The following is a 20,272-nucleotide window of genomic DNA, read 5'->3' on the forward strand; positions in this document are numbered from 1 at the left end:
TCTGGGGAAACAAAGGTCAAAACACACAGGGTCAGACAGGGATCCTGACAACTTCTGTGTGCTATACTGAATCCTTTGTAATAAATATTCGCTGTCAGGAATAGAGCTGCTCCTAACAAAACTTTAATAATGTGTTCATTGTGTTTTGATTGATCAATCAATCCTAAGTCTATAAAGTTTCATAAAATGGTTAAAAAAAAAAAACTGCCATCAAAAGGTCCATAATAGGCGTGCAACTAATTATATTTTCAGTAATGTTGTGCATTCTGATTGATTAGGCCAATCATGTCTAAAGATGTCAGAAAATAGTTGAAAATGCTTATTACAAATGTTAACCATCAAAATAGTTACTCATATAAATAGTTAATTAATTTAACTTATTAATCAACTAAACCTCTTAATAATCCTCAATCAATTTTAGTCCAAGAACTAAAGTTTGGAGAAGATGGTATTTTACATTCATGCACAGTCTGTTATTAAATTTGTTGTTGATACATTTTCTGACATTCGAGAACTTACACACTCGTTGATAAATATGTGGTTGCACATTGTGCTTTATTAAAACAAGGAGTATTTGGCTGAATGGTAGATTGGAGGTCACATTACTTTATATTTAAATTTGATATGTGTCCTTGTTTCTAATGTGTTCACAGTGTCGGGCACAATCAGATTTAATTTTTACACAACATATCAGAATTTGAACTCCCTGTTTGACTGTCTGCCTGACAAATTGCAAGTGATCAGATCCGATCTGTGTGTCCGGGTGGCAATCTTCATTTTCAGTCTTATCCTCATTGGTTTCTATTGTAATGACTTTGTGCCCGAAAGTAGATGCCACTGACATGAACAAACCAAAGTGGAGGGTAATGACATTGAATTGCTTATTTACTACATGTTGATTTTCCAAGGCAGAGGATTTTTAAACATAATGAGACAGCATCAGAGACGGAGGACGCTGCTGCTTCATTTCATTCAGCCGTCACCACCGGTAACACTGTCCAGAAATGAGTGTGGTCCAGACAGACAAGCCGTGAATGGTTAACAGAACCTTCTGTGGTGTCAGACGTGAACAGATGTGCAAAAATGTGATTTGAATAGTATTATGAACCACACATGAATGTGGAATTGGATCTTATGTGATTTTTGGCTAGTCAGACTTATTACAGCTGATCAAATTCCAGTAAGGTCTGCACATAAAGCGGATTTTCACTGAGAGTTTGAGGCGTAACCTTTGTCCCTCACTGTGGTGAAAAAGACTCCTATGGTGCTTCATATGTGGAGGACCTCCTTCACTTCATCAGCAGACACACTGTGGTTGTTGTCACCCTGCATTGAACTCGCATTTGCAAATTAGTCCCTTGATAAAGTCTCCCCACATCTCTCAAATCAAAAAAGCACATTTATGAAACAAGGGCCTAAAACAAAACAGATGTTGAAAAGGGTGAGCCACCAGACGCGAGAGACTTTCTCCTGCTAATTAAACTGATTTATTTTATGGGCCTTTACATTCTCCGTTGCTGTCACAATCCACTTGTTTCGGACATCTTTCCCTCTGTCGAGGTGAGGAGAAATGAGTGGAGGTGAATGTTACACCAGCGTAGAAGAGGTGGCAAGCACTCCAGTCCTACCTGAGAAAAGACACCAACTCAAAATAGACCTTTTGAAAAAAGTGGATATGTGATATATGATAATTAAAACGAACATGTTATCATCAGTGTGAGCTGAGATCTCTTGTACCTCCTGCACTAAACCCGCAGGAACTAGGAAGTGGAATAATTGATGTTTTCTCTGGAAAGGAGAAACAGGAGACAACAAGCTCGGGCTGCTTTTGTCTGCGTCCTTGTTTTTTCTCTGCGTTGCCCTCAGAATAGCACAGAAAGGGCTGATATAGGAAGAATAACATTTTGGACTCTTATTCCAATGACATCTGAGATACTTTTATCATCAAGCCACCAGCGAGGATGAAATATTGTACCGGTCTTTTAAAGTGAAGGCAAAATTAATTTCAAGATGAATTGCAGCTGACTGGTATCTTAGGTTTCGGCGAGAATACAGCTGTAGGAAGCCTTTGTGTCATTGTTCATCGTCAGAAGATGAAAAAGGGAAATGCTCCTGACTTCATTTGAATTTAGAGACAGTATGGAAATGATCAAAGGAGACGAGGAAGGAGGGCTACATATTTTTCTTTTTGATATAGGGTCCCTTTAACTTTATCTCATTGCAGAGTTACAACTGATTTGAATGAAATGATTAATTTTGTGTTCACTGCAAGTCTTAAAGAGGCATTTTTACCATATGGGGACAACTGTGTCTTTGTATGAAAGTTTTATTTTTAAGATGACAGCTCACGGTTCAAAAATAAAGAACGGCTGTGATATTTGGTAAACAGGACACATCATTTTGTCATGTTTGTTATTATTTTGGCAGGTATTGATTCCTACTTTGGGTACTGTGTGATAAATGATGATTCCATTCAAATTTAAATTAGAGTACGTCAGTGTATGCCATTACTTCCTTCCTGATGCCGATAGTGGGAGTTTAAAAATCAGACATCAGCCAATAGCTTTTGTTTTACATAAACACACTCCGTAATTGACTGAATTTTGACCCAGATACAAACAGAGCAGGACATTTTACAGAGCAAAAATCAACTTGGTGCTCTTCAATGGACAAACTGTTAAAGAGACACTGCTTGTAAACAATCTCTACTTTGGCACTTTTGCACTACAATTTAGCCAACATATTGACCAGTACCGTTCTCTCAAATTCTTTATCCACTTGTAGTTATAATCGCAGAGTGAGTCGTGTCATTTTAACAGTGTCCTATTACTTTGGGCTATTGATATGTTTGGCTGAACTGCAACAGCTGGGCGATAAATGTGGATGTCTGTCACTGAGTGAGTGACTCAGTGATGTGAGTAACTGCTTATTGTTTACTATTCACATGCTGATCAGACCTCATAATCCTTTGCTCAAACAGTATTTATACATTTTTAGAGACCTAATGTTTGTGTGTATTTTCATTTCCATCTTGAAGAGATGTGACTTTCATTTCAGCCTAATACGTGTCTGACATCACGTCTTGAATATTTCTGTTCATGTCTCCGTATTGTGCAATATGTTCAGATTTTTTTTTTTTATCAATGACTTGCAGCTATTACGTGTGTTTTTCTTAGTGCCAAGAATTATTCGGCAGCTTTTCCACGACACTGATATAAGGTGTGTTCCAAATGGTGTACTTGTGCACTAACACTCACTATTTTGAGTGCATGAGTGCGTTCACACTGTCAAGTACAGAAACATGCAGTGCACTGTAAGTACCAGGATGATGCACTCAAAATGCCCCAAAAAAGAAATGGAAAATGCTGGACACTTTTCACCTGAAACGGTCTCCATCTTGGCTCCATAGAGAATGGGGCGGGGCCACAGGCATAAATAATTTGCAAATTATGGCTCTGAGGAAGCTGCAGATGTTCCTGAACATCACACAAAAGTATTTTTTTTTCATGACTGCTGCTGGACAGAAGAATCAGTGTGTTTATTGAGGGTGTTCTCTATAAAAAAATTTCCCCTCGGGGATTAATAAAGTATATACCTACCTACCTACCTACCTATGCTGTTGTGATGACTAAATTTCCCCACTGTGGGATTGTTAAAGTCAAATCTAATCTAAATCTAAACAAAAACCTGTTCATTTCTGAGTAAAGTAATTAAAGCTGCAGATATTTTGGTGGGTTATGTATTCACATACTGAGGTCCTTCCAGTCAGTGCAGAACAGCAGTGTGCAAATTGAAACAGCACTACTCTGTCAACATTCCTGCACTACATAAGTAAGAGTCCTAACATGTAAGAGCATTACTTGTTAGGGTACTACGGGAAGTATGTTATTTGGAACACAGCAGTAATTACTCTGTCGGTTGGCTGAATGCTGCGACTTCTTTTATCCATTTCAAATTAAAAGTCCTTGTTTCAAAGTAAAATATCTTTTGTGTTTCACACACAGTAAGGACAGATACAAGGTTTTTTATTCAGTCTTGTTTCTGAAAGAGAAAGGGAAAGTCTGAGGAACATATTATTATTATTATTATTATTATTATTATTAACCCTCTTGCAAAGGGCACAGCCCCACCCCTCTACCTCAGTAATTTTCTTGAAGTCTCTTATTTTCTCCTCCTCCTCCTCCTCCTCCCGATGCTCACTTGCAGCATATTTCAATATCGTCTACCCTGGAGCTCAGCACCTCTATGGTACTTGTTCACCATCTCCAACCCTTTCTTTTTTCAGGCTGCTTCCCGTCCCCTCCCTGTGTGACCAGGCCCATCCAGCCACCAGGGTTGAGTTATTAATGCCTGGGGAGGCAGACAGATGATTTCATTGCGTATTCAGGTGTGGGGATGGATGGCTTTCACAGGCAGCCAGGGGAGTGCTGGGGAGGAGAGCCTCTGTAGAGAATAAATATACCTGTCCCTTGCTGATGCATGGGGCCACACTCACTGCAATGCAAATCAACCACTCTACTCCTCCTCTTCCTAACTGCTTCCAATATTACTCACCCATACCCACCTGGATCCCCACCAGCCAGACACGCACTCACCCCAGATTCAGATGAGGCTCGCTGTGTGGAGTGGAAGAGCTCTCAGGTATGGGCTCTCTTCCCAGCATGTTTGTTGATGATGATACGACAAGCATCCCTGCCTCCACATCAGCCTGAATTTCCCAGCTGACTTGACAGGCTCTGGTGTTTATTACCCATCCTGACTGCCAGATAATTAAGAGCAGAGGTTAGAGGTAGCGTTAAGGCAAAGCATGTGATTGGTTTCCTGGAGCACACACTCACTATTTTTGGTATAAATGACAGACCTTTGAAATTGGCTGTTTTCGGTTGGTTTTGATCAGTCTCCGAATTTCTTTTCAGGGCCATATGAGTAAACAGTTATTTGTGTTCATCACTCTTGATTTTTTTGTTTTTTTCCACAGTGACAGGATATTAAATCTTCCATGCACAATGCCAAACACTGAATGATAGCCAAGAATCCTTATTTTACTCATATTTCATTAAGTTGTGCTAAAAGAATAGTTTTCATAAATTCCTGAGGCCATCATGAGAATATAAATACCACTTTCATATTTTTTAGTGTAATATAAGATTAGAGCCAGAACCATGTGACTTTAGCCTGGCAATAAAGACTGAAAATGGGGGGAAACACCTGGCCTGGCCTGGCCACAGGTAAAAAAAAGTCTCTTACTTCTATATGTTATATACCCATATGCTTTTAAAAAGAAACTCACAAAAAACAAAGTGGTGGCGGTGTAAAGCTTTTGTTGTTGTATGTCTTTACTTTTTCTTGGCTATTTGTTGAATATTTTCCAAAATCTTTAACTATTTAAATTGACCAGTACCTGTTGACTTTTAGTGCTGACAATGCAGCTAGTTTGGGAGTATAATAAAACTAATTCTAGAACACAGGAATACACACTAATACTTGCATGTAAACAAATAGATTTAACTAATCATGAGAGAAACGGCTCAAATACTCTTAAAGTTTTGAGAAAGTACAAATCGTCCAAAGCTGCTGTTTGGAGAAAAGCGGTCACATCAGAGTTTTGTTGGCAAAGTTTTAGGATTTTTTGCAGCAGCTGCAGCTCTTAAATTTGAGCTACAGTATAAGACACTCTACTTTGAAGCCATAAGATCCTGAAAGATCCTTTAAAAGTTGATGACTTCATGTGCAAAAACATCCTTTCAGTCATTGATTGGCTCAATTACACTAATTAACTAATTTACTAATATAGCTGCTATACTTGAAGGGACCGTGAAGGAGTCTACAGATGGTGGTCCATTTGTGAGCTACTTCGGGGATTTGTGGACTTTCTAAAATCAACCCATTATGACACACTTTGTGCATATTTGTTTAGTTTTACTGCACTTACTTTCCCACTTTTTTAACTCTGAATGTAGGCTTATGTAATAGACCTGGATAGTGGTGTTATAACATGTAAAGGATTAAAGATATTTATTGTTTAATGCTGCCAGTGAGCTGTTGTCGAGGGGCCCAGAATTTCTAGTCATGTGCGCAACGAAACTCTTCCAAATGACATCACTTGAGCTAATTTACTCCTGCAATCTCACATACAGCCTTTTACTACCTCGGCGAGTGGCCGATGTGACAATTTGGTACTCAAACAAGTACCACTAATTTACAATCTGTACAAACACTGCCCTGCGGGGTTGGACTATGCTGTTTCATTCTCCTCATTCACTGCACTGAATATTTGAGGTGCCAGGGAAAAGATTAACTGCAGTATTTCACATCAAAGGATTGCATAATGTTTTTAAAAGCATGTCATTCTTTTCCTTTGCAATGTTACAAAAGAAAAGGTGTTCACTTTAAGATTTTAGCACAATGAGTGCTGTCCACGCTTTATTTCGATTGTCTTAAAATATCAATAACACCTTGACTGTTATGGTTCTGAGGTAGGGCTCAGACACATTTTGGATTTCATCCTCTCCCTGTTTTGCTGATTATGATTTATTCAAGTGAAAAGTTGTTGTAGTGGCACTTCAAATAAGCTTAGTCCAGCGTCCTTATGCTTAAAACATATGCAAATAAAGGGGATAAGCAGAGACTCTGACAATCTTCATGGTGCATAGCTGACTCTCTAATTAGACAGCAAGGCATAGGATTATACAGGTAAACACAGGGCGAGATACAGAATCTAATACGAGAAGCTACATGTGACACTAACAAGTGATTTGAGCAGAAAGAGACTCACAGCCACGATTAACTACACACATAAAACTAGGGAATATTTTTACAGATCCCCGCGAATGTAGCGGCAAATTGGAGTGTCTGGCAAACAAGTCACCACCTTCTTTTATGTCCTTATGAAATCAAAGAGGAGTTGCTGCATCTGTCCTCTGACAGCGCGGCTCATCACTTTCACCGTGTAAATCTGAAGTTATTTTAGAGGTTATGTATTGATTTATTTATGGAGTGTTCTGAGGAGATCAAGTGTAGATTTACAGTAAACACTGAGATTACTGTTAAACAAAGTGACAAAACTAAAACATGACAAAGACCTCTTTAACTCAAGTCTGTAAATTGCCCCTGCTGACATCATCATCATCGTCACATCCTTCCATTGTGTTCCCTCTTAGGGATTCATCCTGACAGCGCAGCACTGAACTGAACAATTCCAACAAGATTTTTGCTGCTACTCAATCCTGAAAACTAGTGCTTACTGACTGATAAGACCAATTTTTTCTTCCATTTTCCTTCCACGAAATGACACATCTAAAATATAGCTTGTATCCAAAATGCTTGGAAGTAAGGCCAGTAATACTAATAATAATGACATTTATTGTTACAGCAAATTTCAGACAAAGTTACAAAGTGCTTCACAGTTGAAGCAGAAGTAAAACATTTCTAGACTGTAATGAGGCAATTATAATAGTTCCATTAAAGAAAAAGCAATAAATTATACATCAATAACATAAGACAAAAATGATAATAAATACAAGTAACACATTCTGGTACTAAGAATTGTACTAACAATAATACAAATCCTTAAAAGATGTTGCTGATTGTGCGAGCCTCAGATTGTCAGACAGAGAGTTTCAGTGCTGACAGCTCAGTAGATCAAACACTTCCATTGTGATATAAACGGAAAGCAGTATCGTAAACATTTTGGCTAGGTTTCGTGATCTGCATTCACTCTGTATCAATCCTAGACATTGTTTATCCAAGAACAATATGGAAATATTTAATTTTGTAGCTTAAATCACCTAACATTTTTTTTTTAATGAAATGAACACGTAATGAACAGTGGAGCAACGTGTGCAACTTGTCATGACCTCAGCCACTAAACCGTGGCAGCGTTTGACTTTGCGCTGGTCATTGCATTAAATTACGCTGTAATTATTCAGGTATAAAATGGCCACTGACACTCCACACACCCATCGGTCCTCCAGAAGGAGCAGAGGAGGGAGTATGTTTGTCATGACAGATGAGCTGGATCTCTCCCAGTGGGTTCTGAGGAGATGACATCCCCGGCACCGCTGGCCTCAGATCTCGGCTTCCTTCTTCTGGATGATGAGACTTCTGTAGGGGAGGAATCAGCAGGCTTCATTCACTGAAGCAGCGGGGAATAATATAGTGCCAGCGTTTGGATGTGTCAGGTCCTATATCTCCGGCTGTTCTATTAGAAATAGACCCCAGTGCGGGACAATTAACCCTTGGCCTCAGCAGCAGATCTGTGCAGTAACAGCCCAGCACGGGACAATAAATCAAACCCGGAGGGAGAAGCGCCCACTCCCTCCCCTCCTGGTTGGCTGCTACTATCACCCAATGGACCAAGCTTACATGATGGTAAATGTGCTCCAGTGTTATCGTATAATCACTCCAGGTGCTGGTGATGTAATATGTTTCCTGGAGGCAAAGGCACCCTGATTGTGTGTTTGTGCTGCAGATCAACGCCTCCGACCAAGTGTAACCTTTTAAACCAGATAGCAAGAACATTATTGATCAGTATTCTTGTTTCAAAGCAGCAGAATGTCTTAAGAGCAGTCACATGCGACTCAAGATGCTTAGTTTAGCCTTTTTTCCAGAAAGAATAGCCCATGACATAAAATGGGGGGAAAAAGAGATATGAAATGACAAGCAACAAAAGTGCCCAGTTTGTGTCAGCGCCTTAACCCTTCGGCCACCAGGCCATCAGGCCATCCCATTGTCATGTTTGTTAATCACATAGTTACCTATGTAAATCAGGAAATTGGGAAACGTGATTCATTTTAATTGTGCTTAAGGTCCAGAAATTTAAGTTTAATTAACATTGGGCACTTGCTTTATGTTTAATTTTTTAAAACATGTTCCTCGGGCTGGTTACCGAACTAAGATAATTAGCACGGACTAAATTGGTTCAGTAGTATTTAACATGAAAAACGTCCCTATCAGTTGGTACCAAATGTTAATATGGTACCAAAACGTCTTGTATATTCATAGTGTTTGCTTGATGTGCACAAGAGTAAATATTGTAGGTGTCAGTAAACCATAGCAGTTTGTACTCGGGCAGCCCGCTCATCTAAATAAAATCTCTCAGTTTCAACTTATGTAGCTTAAATCTTACATTAGAGTACTTTATTCCGATCTTCAAAAGTTTTTTGGACCATTTTTCTTACAATGGATATAAGATCAAATTGGTATAAAAAAAATTACTGCTATCGAAGTCAAGGTATTTTTGAACCCAGCCCTAAATGTTCCCCAGACTAAGGAATAAAAACAAAATCTTTAGCTTTTATTTTTGTTATTGTTACCAAACTTCAAATATCATATTGGCATTGGTATCAGACAGTTTTACTGGCCTGTAACATACCCAACCAATCCAGCAGCCACAATAATCTGTTAATGCATCAGTAGTAAAAATTAGAATTATGAATCCTCACTGCAATGAGGCCGGCTGCGTTTTTGTCTGCAGCCTGTCATATTGAGACCATTGGTTTGATGGCAGATCAGAGAAAAGAATGAGCGGCAATAAAGCTGCAGACCACGGGTCACCTTCAGGACCTGCTCGTGGTTATTCCTATCATTAGCATGCCGCGTCTCGTGCTGTCCTGCTCCAATTATTACTGACACAGGCTCTGGTCTTATGACTGAGCTGTTCAAACTGCCCACTGTTAGACTGTAATTCTCACAACGATGGACTAATGTGAAATATGGCAACAGATGCAGAGAGCAACGGTTGAAGCACATTATTCAGGACCCAAGGGCCATTAAAGCCACAGCTATTAAATCTAATTCGAAAAAATTAGCTTTTTGGCGCATGGAATAGGAGGTTGTGAGGTATTATGATAATCACTACATTCCCCAGAGTGCCTGCTTTCTCCAAATGTTATTATTATTTGTATGTGCCTATGAGAGTGGGCTTTAGGATATGTAGTCTTGTTTGTGAATGCTTTATGGATGGGGGTGGGGAAATTTTCCTCAGATGCAAGGGCAATTATTGCTTTTACCAGGCTTTGTTTTCTTTTGTGTGGGTCTGAAGTAATTATGGCTCATTGCTTGATTTGCTGTCGGTTTGAGAGTATATGTGCATGTGTGAACAATTTTGGTTTAGTGCAGTTTTAATACACACTCTGTATTTGAGCATTTAAACCAGGCTGATGCTCACAGGTACTCTTAATACCTTAACCTTACTGACAATTTTAAAAGCCCTGCCATAATCATATGCTTAGAATGTCAATTTTATTTCACTTACATTTTTATTGTTTTAAGATCTGTAATGCTAATTGTGTTGGGAACAAAGTACAAACACTTCACGTACCGTTCTCTGACATTGTCAAAAGACATGTGCGTGATAAACATCAAATGATCCACATTCTCCAACATCTCCGATGTTGTTTTAACTGTTTGATTCTCACCTTTATTGTATTGAAAAACAAGTTTTTTTTCCAGGAGAAGTCTCTCAACTGAAGATATCTATAAAAATCACGTGTCCTCAGATGATAATTATCTTTCAGATTTTGGAAACTCCTTCTCTTTCCAAAACGCACCAAACTGTCATTCCTTTTGTCAACCAGTGCTTAAATCCTTGGTCACGTTGGGCTGCTTTGAAATTCCCATACCCATGCTATCAAATCCTACCCATTGTAGTCAAGAATGTTAAGTTTTACTGGAGATGTAGGGTTGCCATTTGTGCAGTTTGTCTGAAAGTCACTGCAAGATTTGGTTTTGTCAACTTGTGAAAATTCAGTGTGAATAACTTTCCATTCATGTTTAATCACCTTCTTAAGTGCAAAGTATGGAAAATTAGTCTGAGAGAAGCTGCCATCAGTTTCTACTTTAGAGAGGTATTATGTTAATCCAAAACAGCATAGTTATTACTCTAACTCTAGTCCAATCTTTCATACCAACAATGACCCAACTTGTGGTTGACAATCGTATAAACAGCAAACTGAGGTTCTTTTGGTCTGAAATGGTAGCGAGGCGGTCAGTGTGGCTTTGGTGCACATTTAATTGTGGCTGGCAGCTCAGGTTGGTGTCTGATTTAAAATGCACATTAAATGTGGGAAGAAGACACTTACATTTTTATTTTCCAGTTTCCATAAAAGGAAGAGCTACAGAGAGAAATTAAAAAAATAAAGATCAAACTCTTGATGCACATAAATCACCATGAAGCTAAGGCTCTGGTTTATGTTGGCTGTGGATCATAAACAATGACCTCCACTTTCTCTTCTTTCTGTTTCCTGGTTTCCATGACAGTAAATGGTCCGTTGATGGAATTTGGACTGTTGATCAGACAAAAAGAACGATTGCAATAAAACTAGAAAATAATTGACAGATTAATCACAAAGAAAAATGATTCTTAGTAACCTTAGTTGAGCATCTGAGGTAAATCTATCTTCTTAAAACTCTGCTGTAAGCCAAAAAATTTTTTTCAGTCAATGATGTTTTAATTTTCCTTTTCATTTAGCTGCCGGCTGCACGTTCGAGGAGGATTCAGACCCTAATCTGTGTGACTTCACCCAAGGGGAGGAGGATGACTTTGACTGGCTGCTGTTTCGGACGTACAGTTCACCTTCTTCCAGCTCTGACCTCCTGAAGGGTGAGTTTGCTGCTCTCCTTGGGCCTCTGTCTTCTGTACTCGACTGTTTTTTTTTAGACTGCAGCCATTTTAGTCAAATCTGTCTGTTAGTGGGGTTTGATTAGACAGACCTGATCAGAAGCTATAAACCTTACTCCGAAACACAACAAGTAAGAGAACATGGGTTAAAAGGACCAGAAGCTATTTCTGTGCCACATCAGCAGCTGGTGTGTGTTTCAGCTTTTTTTTTTTTTTATTGTCTTAAAGTCTGAGAAATACATAGACGTCTGTTTGTATCAATGTAACCGGCATATCAGAAAAGCAAGACTGTGTGTAAATCAGCTTTTATACATGTCCGCTGTCCATAATGCATCAGATCTAATGAAGCACTCACCCCAGTTTTGTGTGCTTCCTGCTAACCCCAAGGATAATTTTATGTTAACCAGCCTCACAGGACTAATGGAAACCAGCATTTTCCTGCCATCATCCTCTCTACTGGTGGTTGCCAGAGGGAGATGGCATGCATAGTTTATAAGGCGCTCCTCCATCTCTGCATTAACAAATACCTAGAGGGATCTGACAAAGAGAAGAGTGCTGTTTCAGCTTCTCAGCAGAAAAATCAGTGGCTCTCTGTTAAACAACTTCTACTGTAGAAACTCGCTGTATGATTAAGGAAACGACCTCCCTCCAGTACAACCAATCAGTGATGATATGGTAATGGAATTCAACAAATCCATGACAAAAACATGCATTTAAGTCTTCAATGTACATGAGAGGGATAGAGAGAACATACATGCTCTTTTTTACAAGCTTGGAAATAGGGACTGGCATCCTTTGATGGCAGAAGAAACAGTTAATACGGTAGCTATAAAGAAAGATAAGCTAAGAGGAGCAGATGGAAAGATGACAGGATAGGATACAATCGGATACTAAAAAGAAATAAACACAGCCCTCAGGGAACATTTGGTCCGTTTAGCAACTATCAACTCAAATTGCCTTTGAAAACGGTCAAAAATATCCTGCAGGGGTAAATGGTCATATTTTTAAAAGCAGGGTACTTTGTGATTTATATATTACGGCTCTAAAATTCCTTCAGGTGGCTATCCAAATACAATTCTGTACTTGATAAATCCCACATTTACTCCCTAAAACTCTTAAAACTCCACCTCATTCACCTCAACATCATCAGCATTCGAGTGAGAATCTGCCTTCAGCCACCAGCCAATTCACGGCAGGCAATGAGATAATTAATACTTTTCCCTTTGGGTTTAATTAAAACTTACTGCCATGGCATTTACAACAATCCGGGCCTTCAGTGGAACAGACTTGCACAGGTGGAATGAGGCAGGTACTGTAATCTGCGCATGACGAGACGGCACGAGAGACTGAGCATCAGCCCTCAATCGATCATTTCTGAGGACCAGCAGAGAAATTAAATTGAATGTATTATCTGTTCATGCTTCAGCCCTGCAATAGTAGCAGTCATGTTCTTCCTCTGATTCTTGTCACTTTATAGTGACAGCACAGTTCCTTCGTTAGGTACTGGTTGACATTTTCATTTTGTCATTTAAGGTGGATAACCTTGCTGCAGATACAGGCGCAGGAAGTTTTTCTCCCCCCCCCCCTTCTCTCTGACTTAATCCCTCTGTGTTGACGTCTAACAATGTATCACACTGGGCAGCCAAGGTGGGGGGATAACAAGAGTTTATGAGATAAGGCTATTTACATTGGACCAGTATTAACTTTGTGGGGTTGAGAAATTGGTGTCGAGGGAAGATTAGTAAACACAGCTGAGATAGCAGCAGTTTGTGGCTCCCTGGAGAAATTAGAGACTACCGCTCCCATGAAAGAGAGAAATAGTCTTTGAAAAAATAAGAAGATTGAATGCAGTGAGATCTTAATAAGAATGGCCCTTTTTTTTTTTTTTTTTTTTTTTTTTTTTTTTTATCACATTCCACCTTATTTTGAGTTTGATTGGAGAAGTCTGGTTGATATTGATAATCTTCAGGCCTCTTGCTGTTTTAATGAAGGAGTCAGGCATGCAGGACGGTGACCTTGCAGAGAAGAATGTGTTTGCATGTCAAGTGTACCTAATTTTTTGAAAGGCAGATTCATTAGCTTGAAAAAGTTATGGGTCTCCTGCATTATCCATTACAGTGTATCAGGGTCGTCCGAAGGAAAAAACCCATTAAATGTGTTTAAAAACAGCTAATGCTGATGGATCTTTCTATCTTTGTTCACCTTGTTGGTGGAAGAGAAATGTTTGATTCCCGGCTCCTCCTGCTAACATGCCGTTGTCCCTCAGCAAGATACTGAAACTCAATTTTCTCCCGATGGCGGGCCAGTGCCTTGCATGGCACCTCCACTTGTCATTAGTGTGTGAGTGTGAATTGGTGAATGAGAAGCAGAACATTTTCTATATTCTTGAAAGGAAAATGTACCAAGCTTGTTGATCACAGTGAAGGAAGAACTCTTAACTCGCCTTTTGACCATAAAGTTACAAGGACATATGTGAAAAACTGTGAAAGTAGGCAAATTAGTCAGATGCTTGGTGAGAAAATGACAGAGTTGTTTGACATTTTCTTTAAAAAAACATACAAGGGTGGATCAAAATGTTCATGGAGCAGGAGGAGTATTTACTCATGAAGGGTATAACTTGCCCCTGGTCCCTGCACGTCGCGATTCCTCGAAGAGTTACCTTTTTCTGTATGTATTGTTGTGCAACTCCGATGTTTGAGTGGAGGCAAAGGAAATATGCAGAGTTGGAAAAGAAGACTAAAAAGTCCTGAACTCCTTGTCAGGACAGTTTACTTTGGAACTGGTTATAAAAAAAAAAAGTACTACCCAGCAAATGCACTGACCTTTTTGGATTTCTCCCATCAAAATACAGCTGAGGTTTCTGAGTTCGTAAAATGGTTGCTTGGTCCCAGAAATGTTCCCGAAGCAGAAAAAGGCGATTCGAAGCATAACACGGTAAATGGTCTATATTTATATTGTGCGTTTTTACCTTAGCAATCTCAAAGGGCTTTAAAATATTTCTCCCATTCACCCACTCACACACACATTCACACACCAATGGTGGCAGAGCTGCCGTGAAAGATGCTCGCCTGTTATCGGGATCATGATTAGCGGGCAACCTGCTATACTGTCTTAGCCATAGCTGCCCCACAACAAAACAAATAGTTGACATATCCACTGAAAAAGTAAAAACTTCAGTTCATCAACACATTGAATAGTACACCTAATAATTTGGAGGCAACGTTTTCCTTTAAAATTCTACTTTGAATTTCACCTCTACAACTTAGTTGGACTCCCAACAGAAAAACAATATCAGAATCAGGATTTTTGTATCTTACATGCTGACATTACCCGCAATGCAACTTGACCCCCATCCATTATGTCAAAGATTCAGGTGCGTAATGGGAGTAACACAATGCTGATTAATATGCACAGCTCCAGAGCCACTAAAGGTTTTATACAATTCCTTTCATAAATCCCCCTTTAAGTTCAATGACTGATACAAGAGACTGAAACGTTTCTCTTTCAGCCCTTTACGTGCTCAGTGAAGTGATTGTTGGTGAAGTGCCACTGTGCACATAAACCTCGCTCATCGCTTTCCTACTGAGTCATACAGAAATTCTCTGACGGTAATGAAACAGTGTTGAAATATGCTACTGTTTTTTTATCACCATGTATTGCATACTAATCTCGCATATCCCTCAGTCTCCCTGTCTTTTTTTGTAAATATCTTCTGTCCAATGGCACACATACAGTGCAGGTCCTGCAGCTGTCTAGAATCCAGCTCTGTCTGTGCATTTCTACATCACGCTGCAACAACCTGGGGTCAATTGATTGAGCTACCTAGTTGCACAAAAGGCTCTTACATAAATGTCTCAGACTCTTGTCAATAGACTGTACTGGATGGGACCTAAGGTCTAGGAAAGGTTGAGACTATCATGAAGCATGGCTGTGACCATTATCACAGGCTCACAGCCTGGCTCATACTGCAGCAGCAGACTGCATGTAATGACCTTAACAAAGCTAATTCATATAGTCAAACTGGCATACAGTCCTCCATCTGTATCCCCAGCATCCTCTTTCGGGCGGCTGTGGAGGACAATGTCATTCTGGACTTTACTATCCGTCACCTCTCACCCCTGCTTAGCCTCAGCCACGCTGTGGACCAGTAGTGCATTATTGTGTGGTTGTCATTGACGGTGACCTGAGATTCATCTGCGTCTGTGAAAGGGTGAGGCAGAGCGAGGATCTGCTGTAGGGGAGGTTTTGTTATCAGAGCTGTCCAGCCATCCTTACTCGTTTAATACTCTATTACACTGCCCTCCTCCACCTTTCCCTTCTGGCAGTTTGCATTCACACAGCATATGATCCAATTATTGTTGAGTCAAAATTCTGTTTATTTTGCTCTTAAAATTCTGGGCATTTTTAGACAGATAATATACTTCATAGCTTGTCATTTTGCTGCTTGATTTGCAGAGAAAAATGGTTTTCTATAGATATGATGCAGATACTTTTGTATTCTCAGATGGAAAGTTCTGAATCTGTTTTTATTTAATTAAACAAAATAAGTGCACTGAGGATAGAAGAGGTCAAATTTTTTCTAAATCTATAATAGCTGGAATCTCCCTGCAAACGATTGGAGGACAATATCTAATTTTGCTTTATGTATACTTGACATTACACAATATTATTTGAACATATTCATGACATTCAGAATTGGTATGATTTACAGCTGAGTAGTAAAGCACTTATAGGGCAACAATGACAAACTGCTTGTGAGTAAAATCACCCGTAATCATAGAGTTGGCAGCTCCACGCTACGTAACCTGCTGTTAATTTTTACCTTCACAGTTTGTCAGTACAAGCTGCCTTACCCTTAATTCTGAAGGTCTCTATTCAGACCTCTAAAGATTAAAACAGTGATATGGTGTGAGTTTGATAGAGATTGTCAGCACTGTGTTGTTTAAACTTGACAAATGTCAAGCGACCTGTAACCAGGAACACCGTGAGAGAATGCCTTTAAATTTGCCACAAACGTTCACTTGGACTTGAGGATGAACTGATTAGAATGTGGTAGCCAGAGGTCAAAGGTCAAGGTTACTGTGAACTCACAAAACATGTTACTGACCGTAACTCAAGAGTTCTTGCGCTAATTATGAAAACATTTCACAAAAATTTCTAATAGGCTAAAATGATGAATATATCAAAAAAGGTCAAAGATCAGCTTTCTTTTGACGTCATAATGTTAAGCAAAAACACTTCTTTGGCAATTTTTCAACTCCATCACTCAGTAACAGAAGGGGAGATTGTGACCATATTTCACATTGGGTCAGATACCGAATTGGTGTCACTTACCTTGGGTATCTACCATGAAACTGTGCTGATTATATGGACCTTCTCTGCTGCTGGGTTGAAAATGTGTGTGAAGCATCAATGTTTGAGAATTTGTAGCTTCTTTGAAGCAACATCCATGTTGGAGATACTGTCTACTGTCATGGCTACAACTTGGTTGTAATTTCCTTACAGCCTTCACTGTGTAACTGGTTGATTGAGGATTACAGCTGTGAGGTGGTTATTCTCCTTAAATATGTAAGTTACCAGCAAAACTCTTGCTCATTGCAATTTAGAATTAAAAATGATAAACCGTTCTGCCCAATCTCACATTTACAGTGGGTACGGAAAGTATTCAGACCCCTTTACATTTTTCACTCTTTGTTTCATTGCAGCCATTTGCTAAAATCAAAAAAGTTCATTTTATTTCTCATTAATGTACACTCAGCACCCCATCTTGACAGAAAAAAACAGAAATGTAGAAATTTGTGCAAATTTATTAAAAAAGAAAAACTGAAATATCACATGGTCATAAGTATTCAGACCCTTTGCTCAGTATTGAGTAGAAGCACCCTTTTGAGCTAGTACAGCCATGAGTCTTCTTGGGAATGATGCAACAAGCTTTTCACACCTGGATTTGGGGATCCTCTGCCATTCTTCCTTGCAGATCCTCTCCAGTTCAGTCAGGTTGGATGGTGAACGTTGGTGGACAGCCATTTTCAGGTCTCTCCAGAGATGCTCAATTGGGTTTAGGTCAGGGCTCTGGCTGGGCCAGTCAAGAATGGTCACAGAGTTGTTCCAAAGCCACTCCTTTGTTATTTTAGCTGTGTGCTTAGGGTCATTGTCTTGTTGGAAGGTGAACCTTCGGCCCAGTCTGAGGTCCAGAGCACTCTGGGAGAGGTTTTCTTCCAGGATATCTCTGTACTTGGCCGCATTCATCTTTCCTTCAATTGCAACCAGTTGTCCTGTCCCTGCAGCTGAAAAACACCCCCATAGCATGATGCTGCCACCACCATGTTTCACTGTTGGGATTGTATTGGGCAGGTGATGAGCAGTGCCTGGTTTTCTCCACACATACCGCTTAGAATTAACGCCAAAAAGTTCAATCTTGGTCTCATCAGACCAGAGAATCTTATTTCTCATAGTCTGGGAGTCCTTCATGTGTTTTTTTGGCAAACTCTATGCGGGCTTTCATATGTCTTGCACTGAGGAGAGGCTTCCGTCGGGCCACTCTGCCATAAAGCCCCGACTGGTGGAGGGCTGCAGTGATAGTTGACTTTGTGGAACTTTCTCCCATCTCCCTACTGCATCTCTGGAGCTCAGCCAAGTGATCTTTGGGTTCTTCTTTACCTCTCTCACCAAGGCTCTTCTCCCACGATTGCTCAGTTTGGCTGGACGGCCAGGTCTAGGAAGAGTTCTGGTCGTCCCAAACTTCTTCCATTTAAGGATTATGGAGGCCACTGTGCTCTTAGGAACCTTGAGTGCTGCAGACATTATTTTGTAACCTTGGCCAGATCTGTGCCTTGCCACAATTCTGTCTCTGAGCTCCTTGGACAGTTCCTTTGACCTCATGATTCTCATTTGCTCTGACATGCACTGTGAGCTGTAAGGTCTTATATAGACAGATGTGTGCCTTTCCTAATCAAGTCCAATCAGTTTAATTAAACACAGCTGGACTCCAATGAAGGAGTAGAACCATCTCAAGGAGGATCAGAAGAAATGGACAGCATGTGAGTTAAATATGAGTGTCACAGCAAAGGGTCTGAATACTTATGACCATGTGATATTTCAGTTTTTCTTTTTTAATAAATTTGCACAAATTTCTACATTTCTGTTTTTTTCTGTCAACATGGGGTGCTGAGTGTACATTAATGAGAAATAAAATGAACTTTTTTGATTTTAGCAAATGGCTGCAATGAAACAAATGTAAAGGGGTCTGAATACTTTCCGTACCCACTGTATTTCTAGCACAGATGTGTATATATATATATAGAGAGAGAGCTTGAAGTCATGGTTGAGTAAATCTTAATAAGAAAAAGTTGTGTATAAGCCAAAGTAAAGTATCCATTTTACAAAAATAGCTGATATTCAAGGCTAAAACTGTTCGATGATGAATGAAACTAGAGATGAGATAAAGTGGTCTGTTGTTTACTTTCAAGGGATGATGAAGCATCTTTAGTTCATGGAGAGACGAGGAACCATTTTAACATCTTCTTGCTTGAGAGCTATATTTATTGTTTGGCCTGGGTCACAGCGGACAGTCATTCCCTTGAAGAGAGTTGTGCCCTATCGTGTGGTTTTTAGACTCTTTAGGGTTTTTATTCCAGTCAAACGTTTCACCAGCTGATTGCACTAATTAACACACCTTCAGTCAGACAGGAGGAACTAATTAGTGCAATCAGCTGTAGTATTCGGTGGGAATGAACCTGCAGAGTCCTCCATTGCTCGGAAGGGACAATACTGGCTCTCTGAGATAATTGCTTATGACTCATTACCTCAAAGCAAAGGGGATCATATTTATTGATCACCGATGTATTATATAAACGTCTGAAGGCCAAGTCTTCTTTTAAAGCATCTCAAAAATGCCTGTCATCTCACTGAGGCTTTCAAAATATAACAAATTAATTGAATTGTTATTCAGGGAAGCGAGCATCCGCTCCCTTTATGCTTTCTCAACAAGGTAAGGAGGAATCATTAATGTGAATGATAGAGACACGTTTAGGAACGGCAGACATTTTGCCAGTCACTGAAGCCTGCAGTTTAGCTGGAATGAACTCTATGACCAGTTTTTTTCTTTTTTTGCTCTCCGTTTTTCCACTCACTCACACACAGACACCCAGGTGATAGCTAGGTATGGTAATGCAGCCCCCCTTTTGGCTGCAGTTTCCGTCTAATTAGTGTCGCCTTAGAGGGACAGCTCGAGGGCTTTTATGTGTAAATGTGCAGGTTTAACAACATAATTGAGGCTCAGGAGGCTCACTCGGGATCGCAGCCAAATAGACTTTCTAGGGTGAGCCACCTAAACTCAGGTGAGATGAATTGGCCGGTCACTTGAAGCATAATAGTTCAGCTCATGAAAAAGGCCATGTGGGTGACAACTGCAATGAAGCTGGAGCATATTTGCTGCATAAATTGGAAATTTGGATTTTGCTCACAAATAATGGCCATACTTGACAGACTCAAGAGATTTCCATTGTGGCTGCTTTGTTTATTTATACCTTGCTCTTTTAACAATTCCAGCATAGTTTGAAGACAATGAATAATAAAGCGAGCTGCACTGTGCCAGGTTATTGCCTTAGTATGAGAGTGGTGTTGCTTTTTTCACATTATTTGTTATGGAAA

The 20,272-nt window shown here is 39.7% G+C and overlaps 1 protein-coding gene across 4 annotated transcripts in view; it reads left to right on the forward strand.

Annotated features, from left to right (window-relative positions):
• Nucleotides 1-20,272, forward strand: part of ptprub (protein tyrosine phosphatase receptor type Ub) — a 162,935-nt gene that overhangs the window by 39,038 nt on the left and 103,625 nt on the right. For all 4 annotated transcript variants that reach the window (XM_069143102.1, XM_069143103.1, XM_069143104.1 and 1 more), the window contains exon 2: nt 11,471-11,602. In XM_069143102.1, the coding sequence (XP_068999203.1) occupies nt 11,471-11,602 (132 nt within the window). The remainder of the gene's footprint in view (nt 1-11,470; nt 11,603-20,272) is intronic.

This window comes from Embiotoca jacksoni, unplaced genomic scaffold (assembly GCF_022577435.1).
Source record: "Embiotoca jacksoni isolate LCO1_2020_lvr unplaced genomic scaffold, fEmbJac1.0.p SCAF_11, whole genome shotgun sequence".
Lineage (NCBI taxonomy): Eukaryota > Metazoa > Chordata > Actinopteri > Embiotocidae > Embiotoca > Embiotoca jacksoni.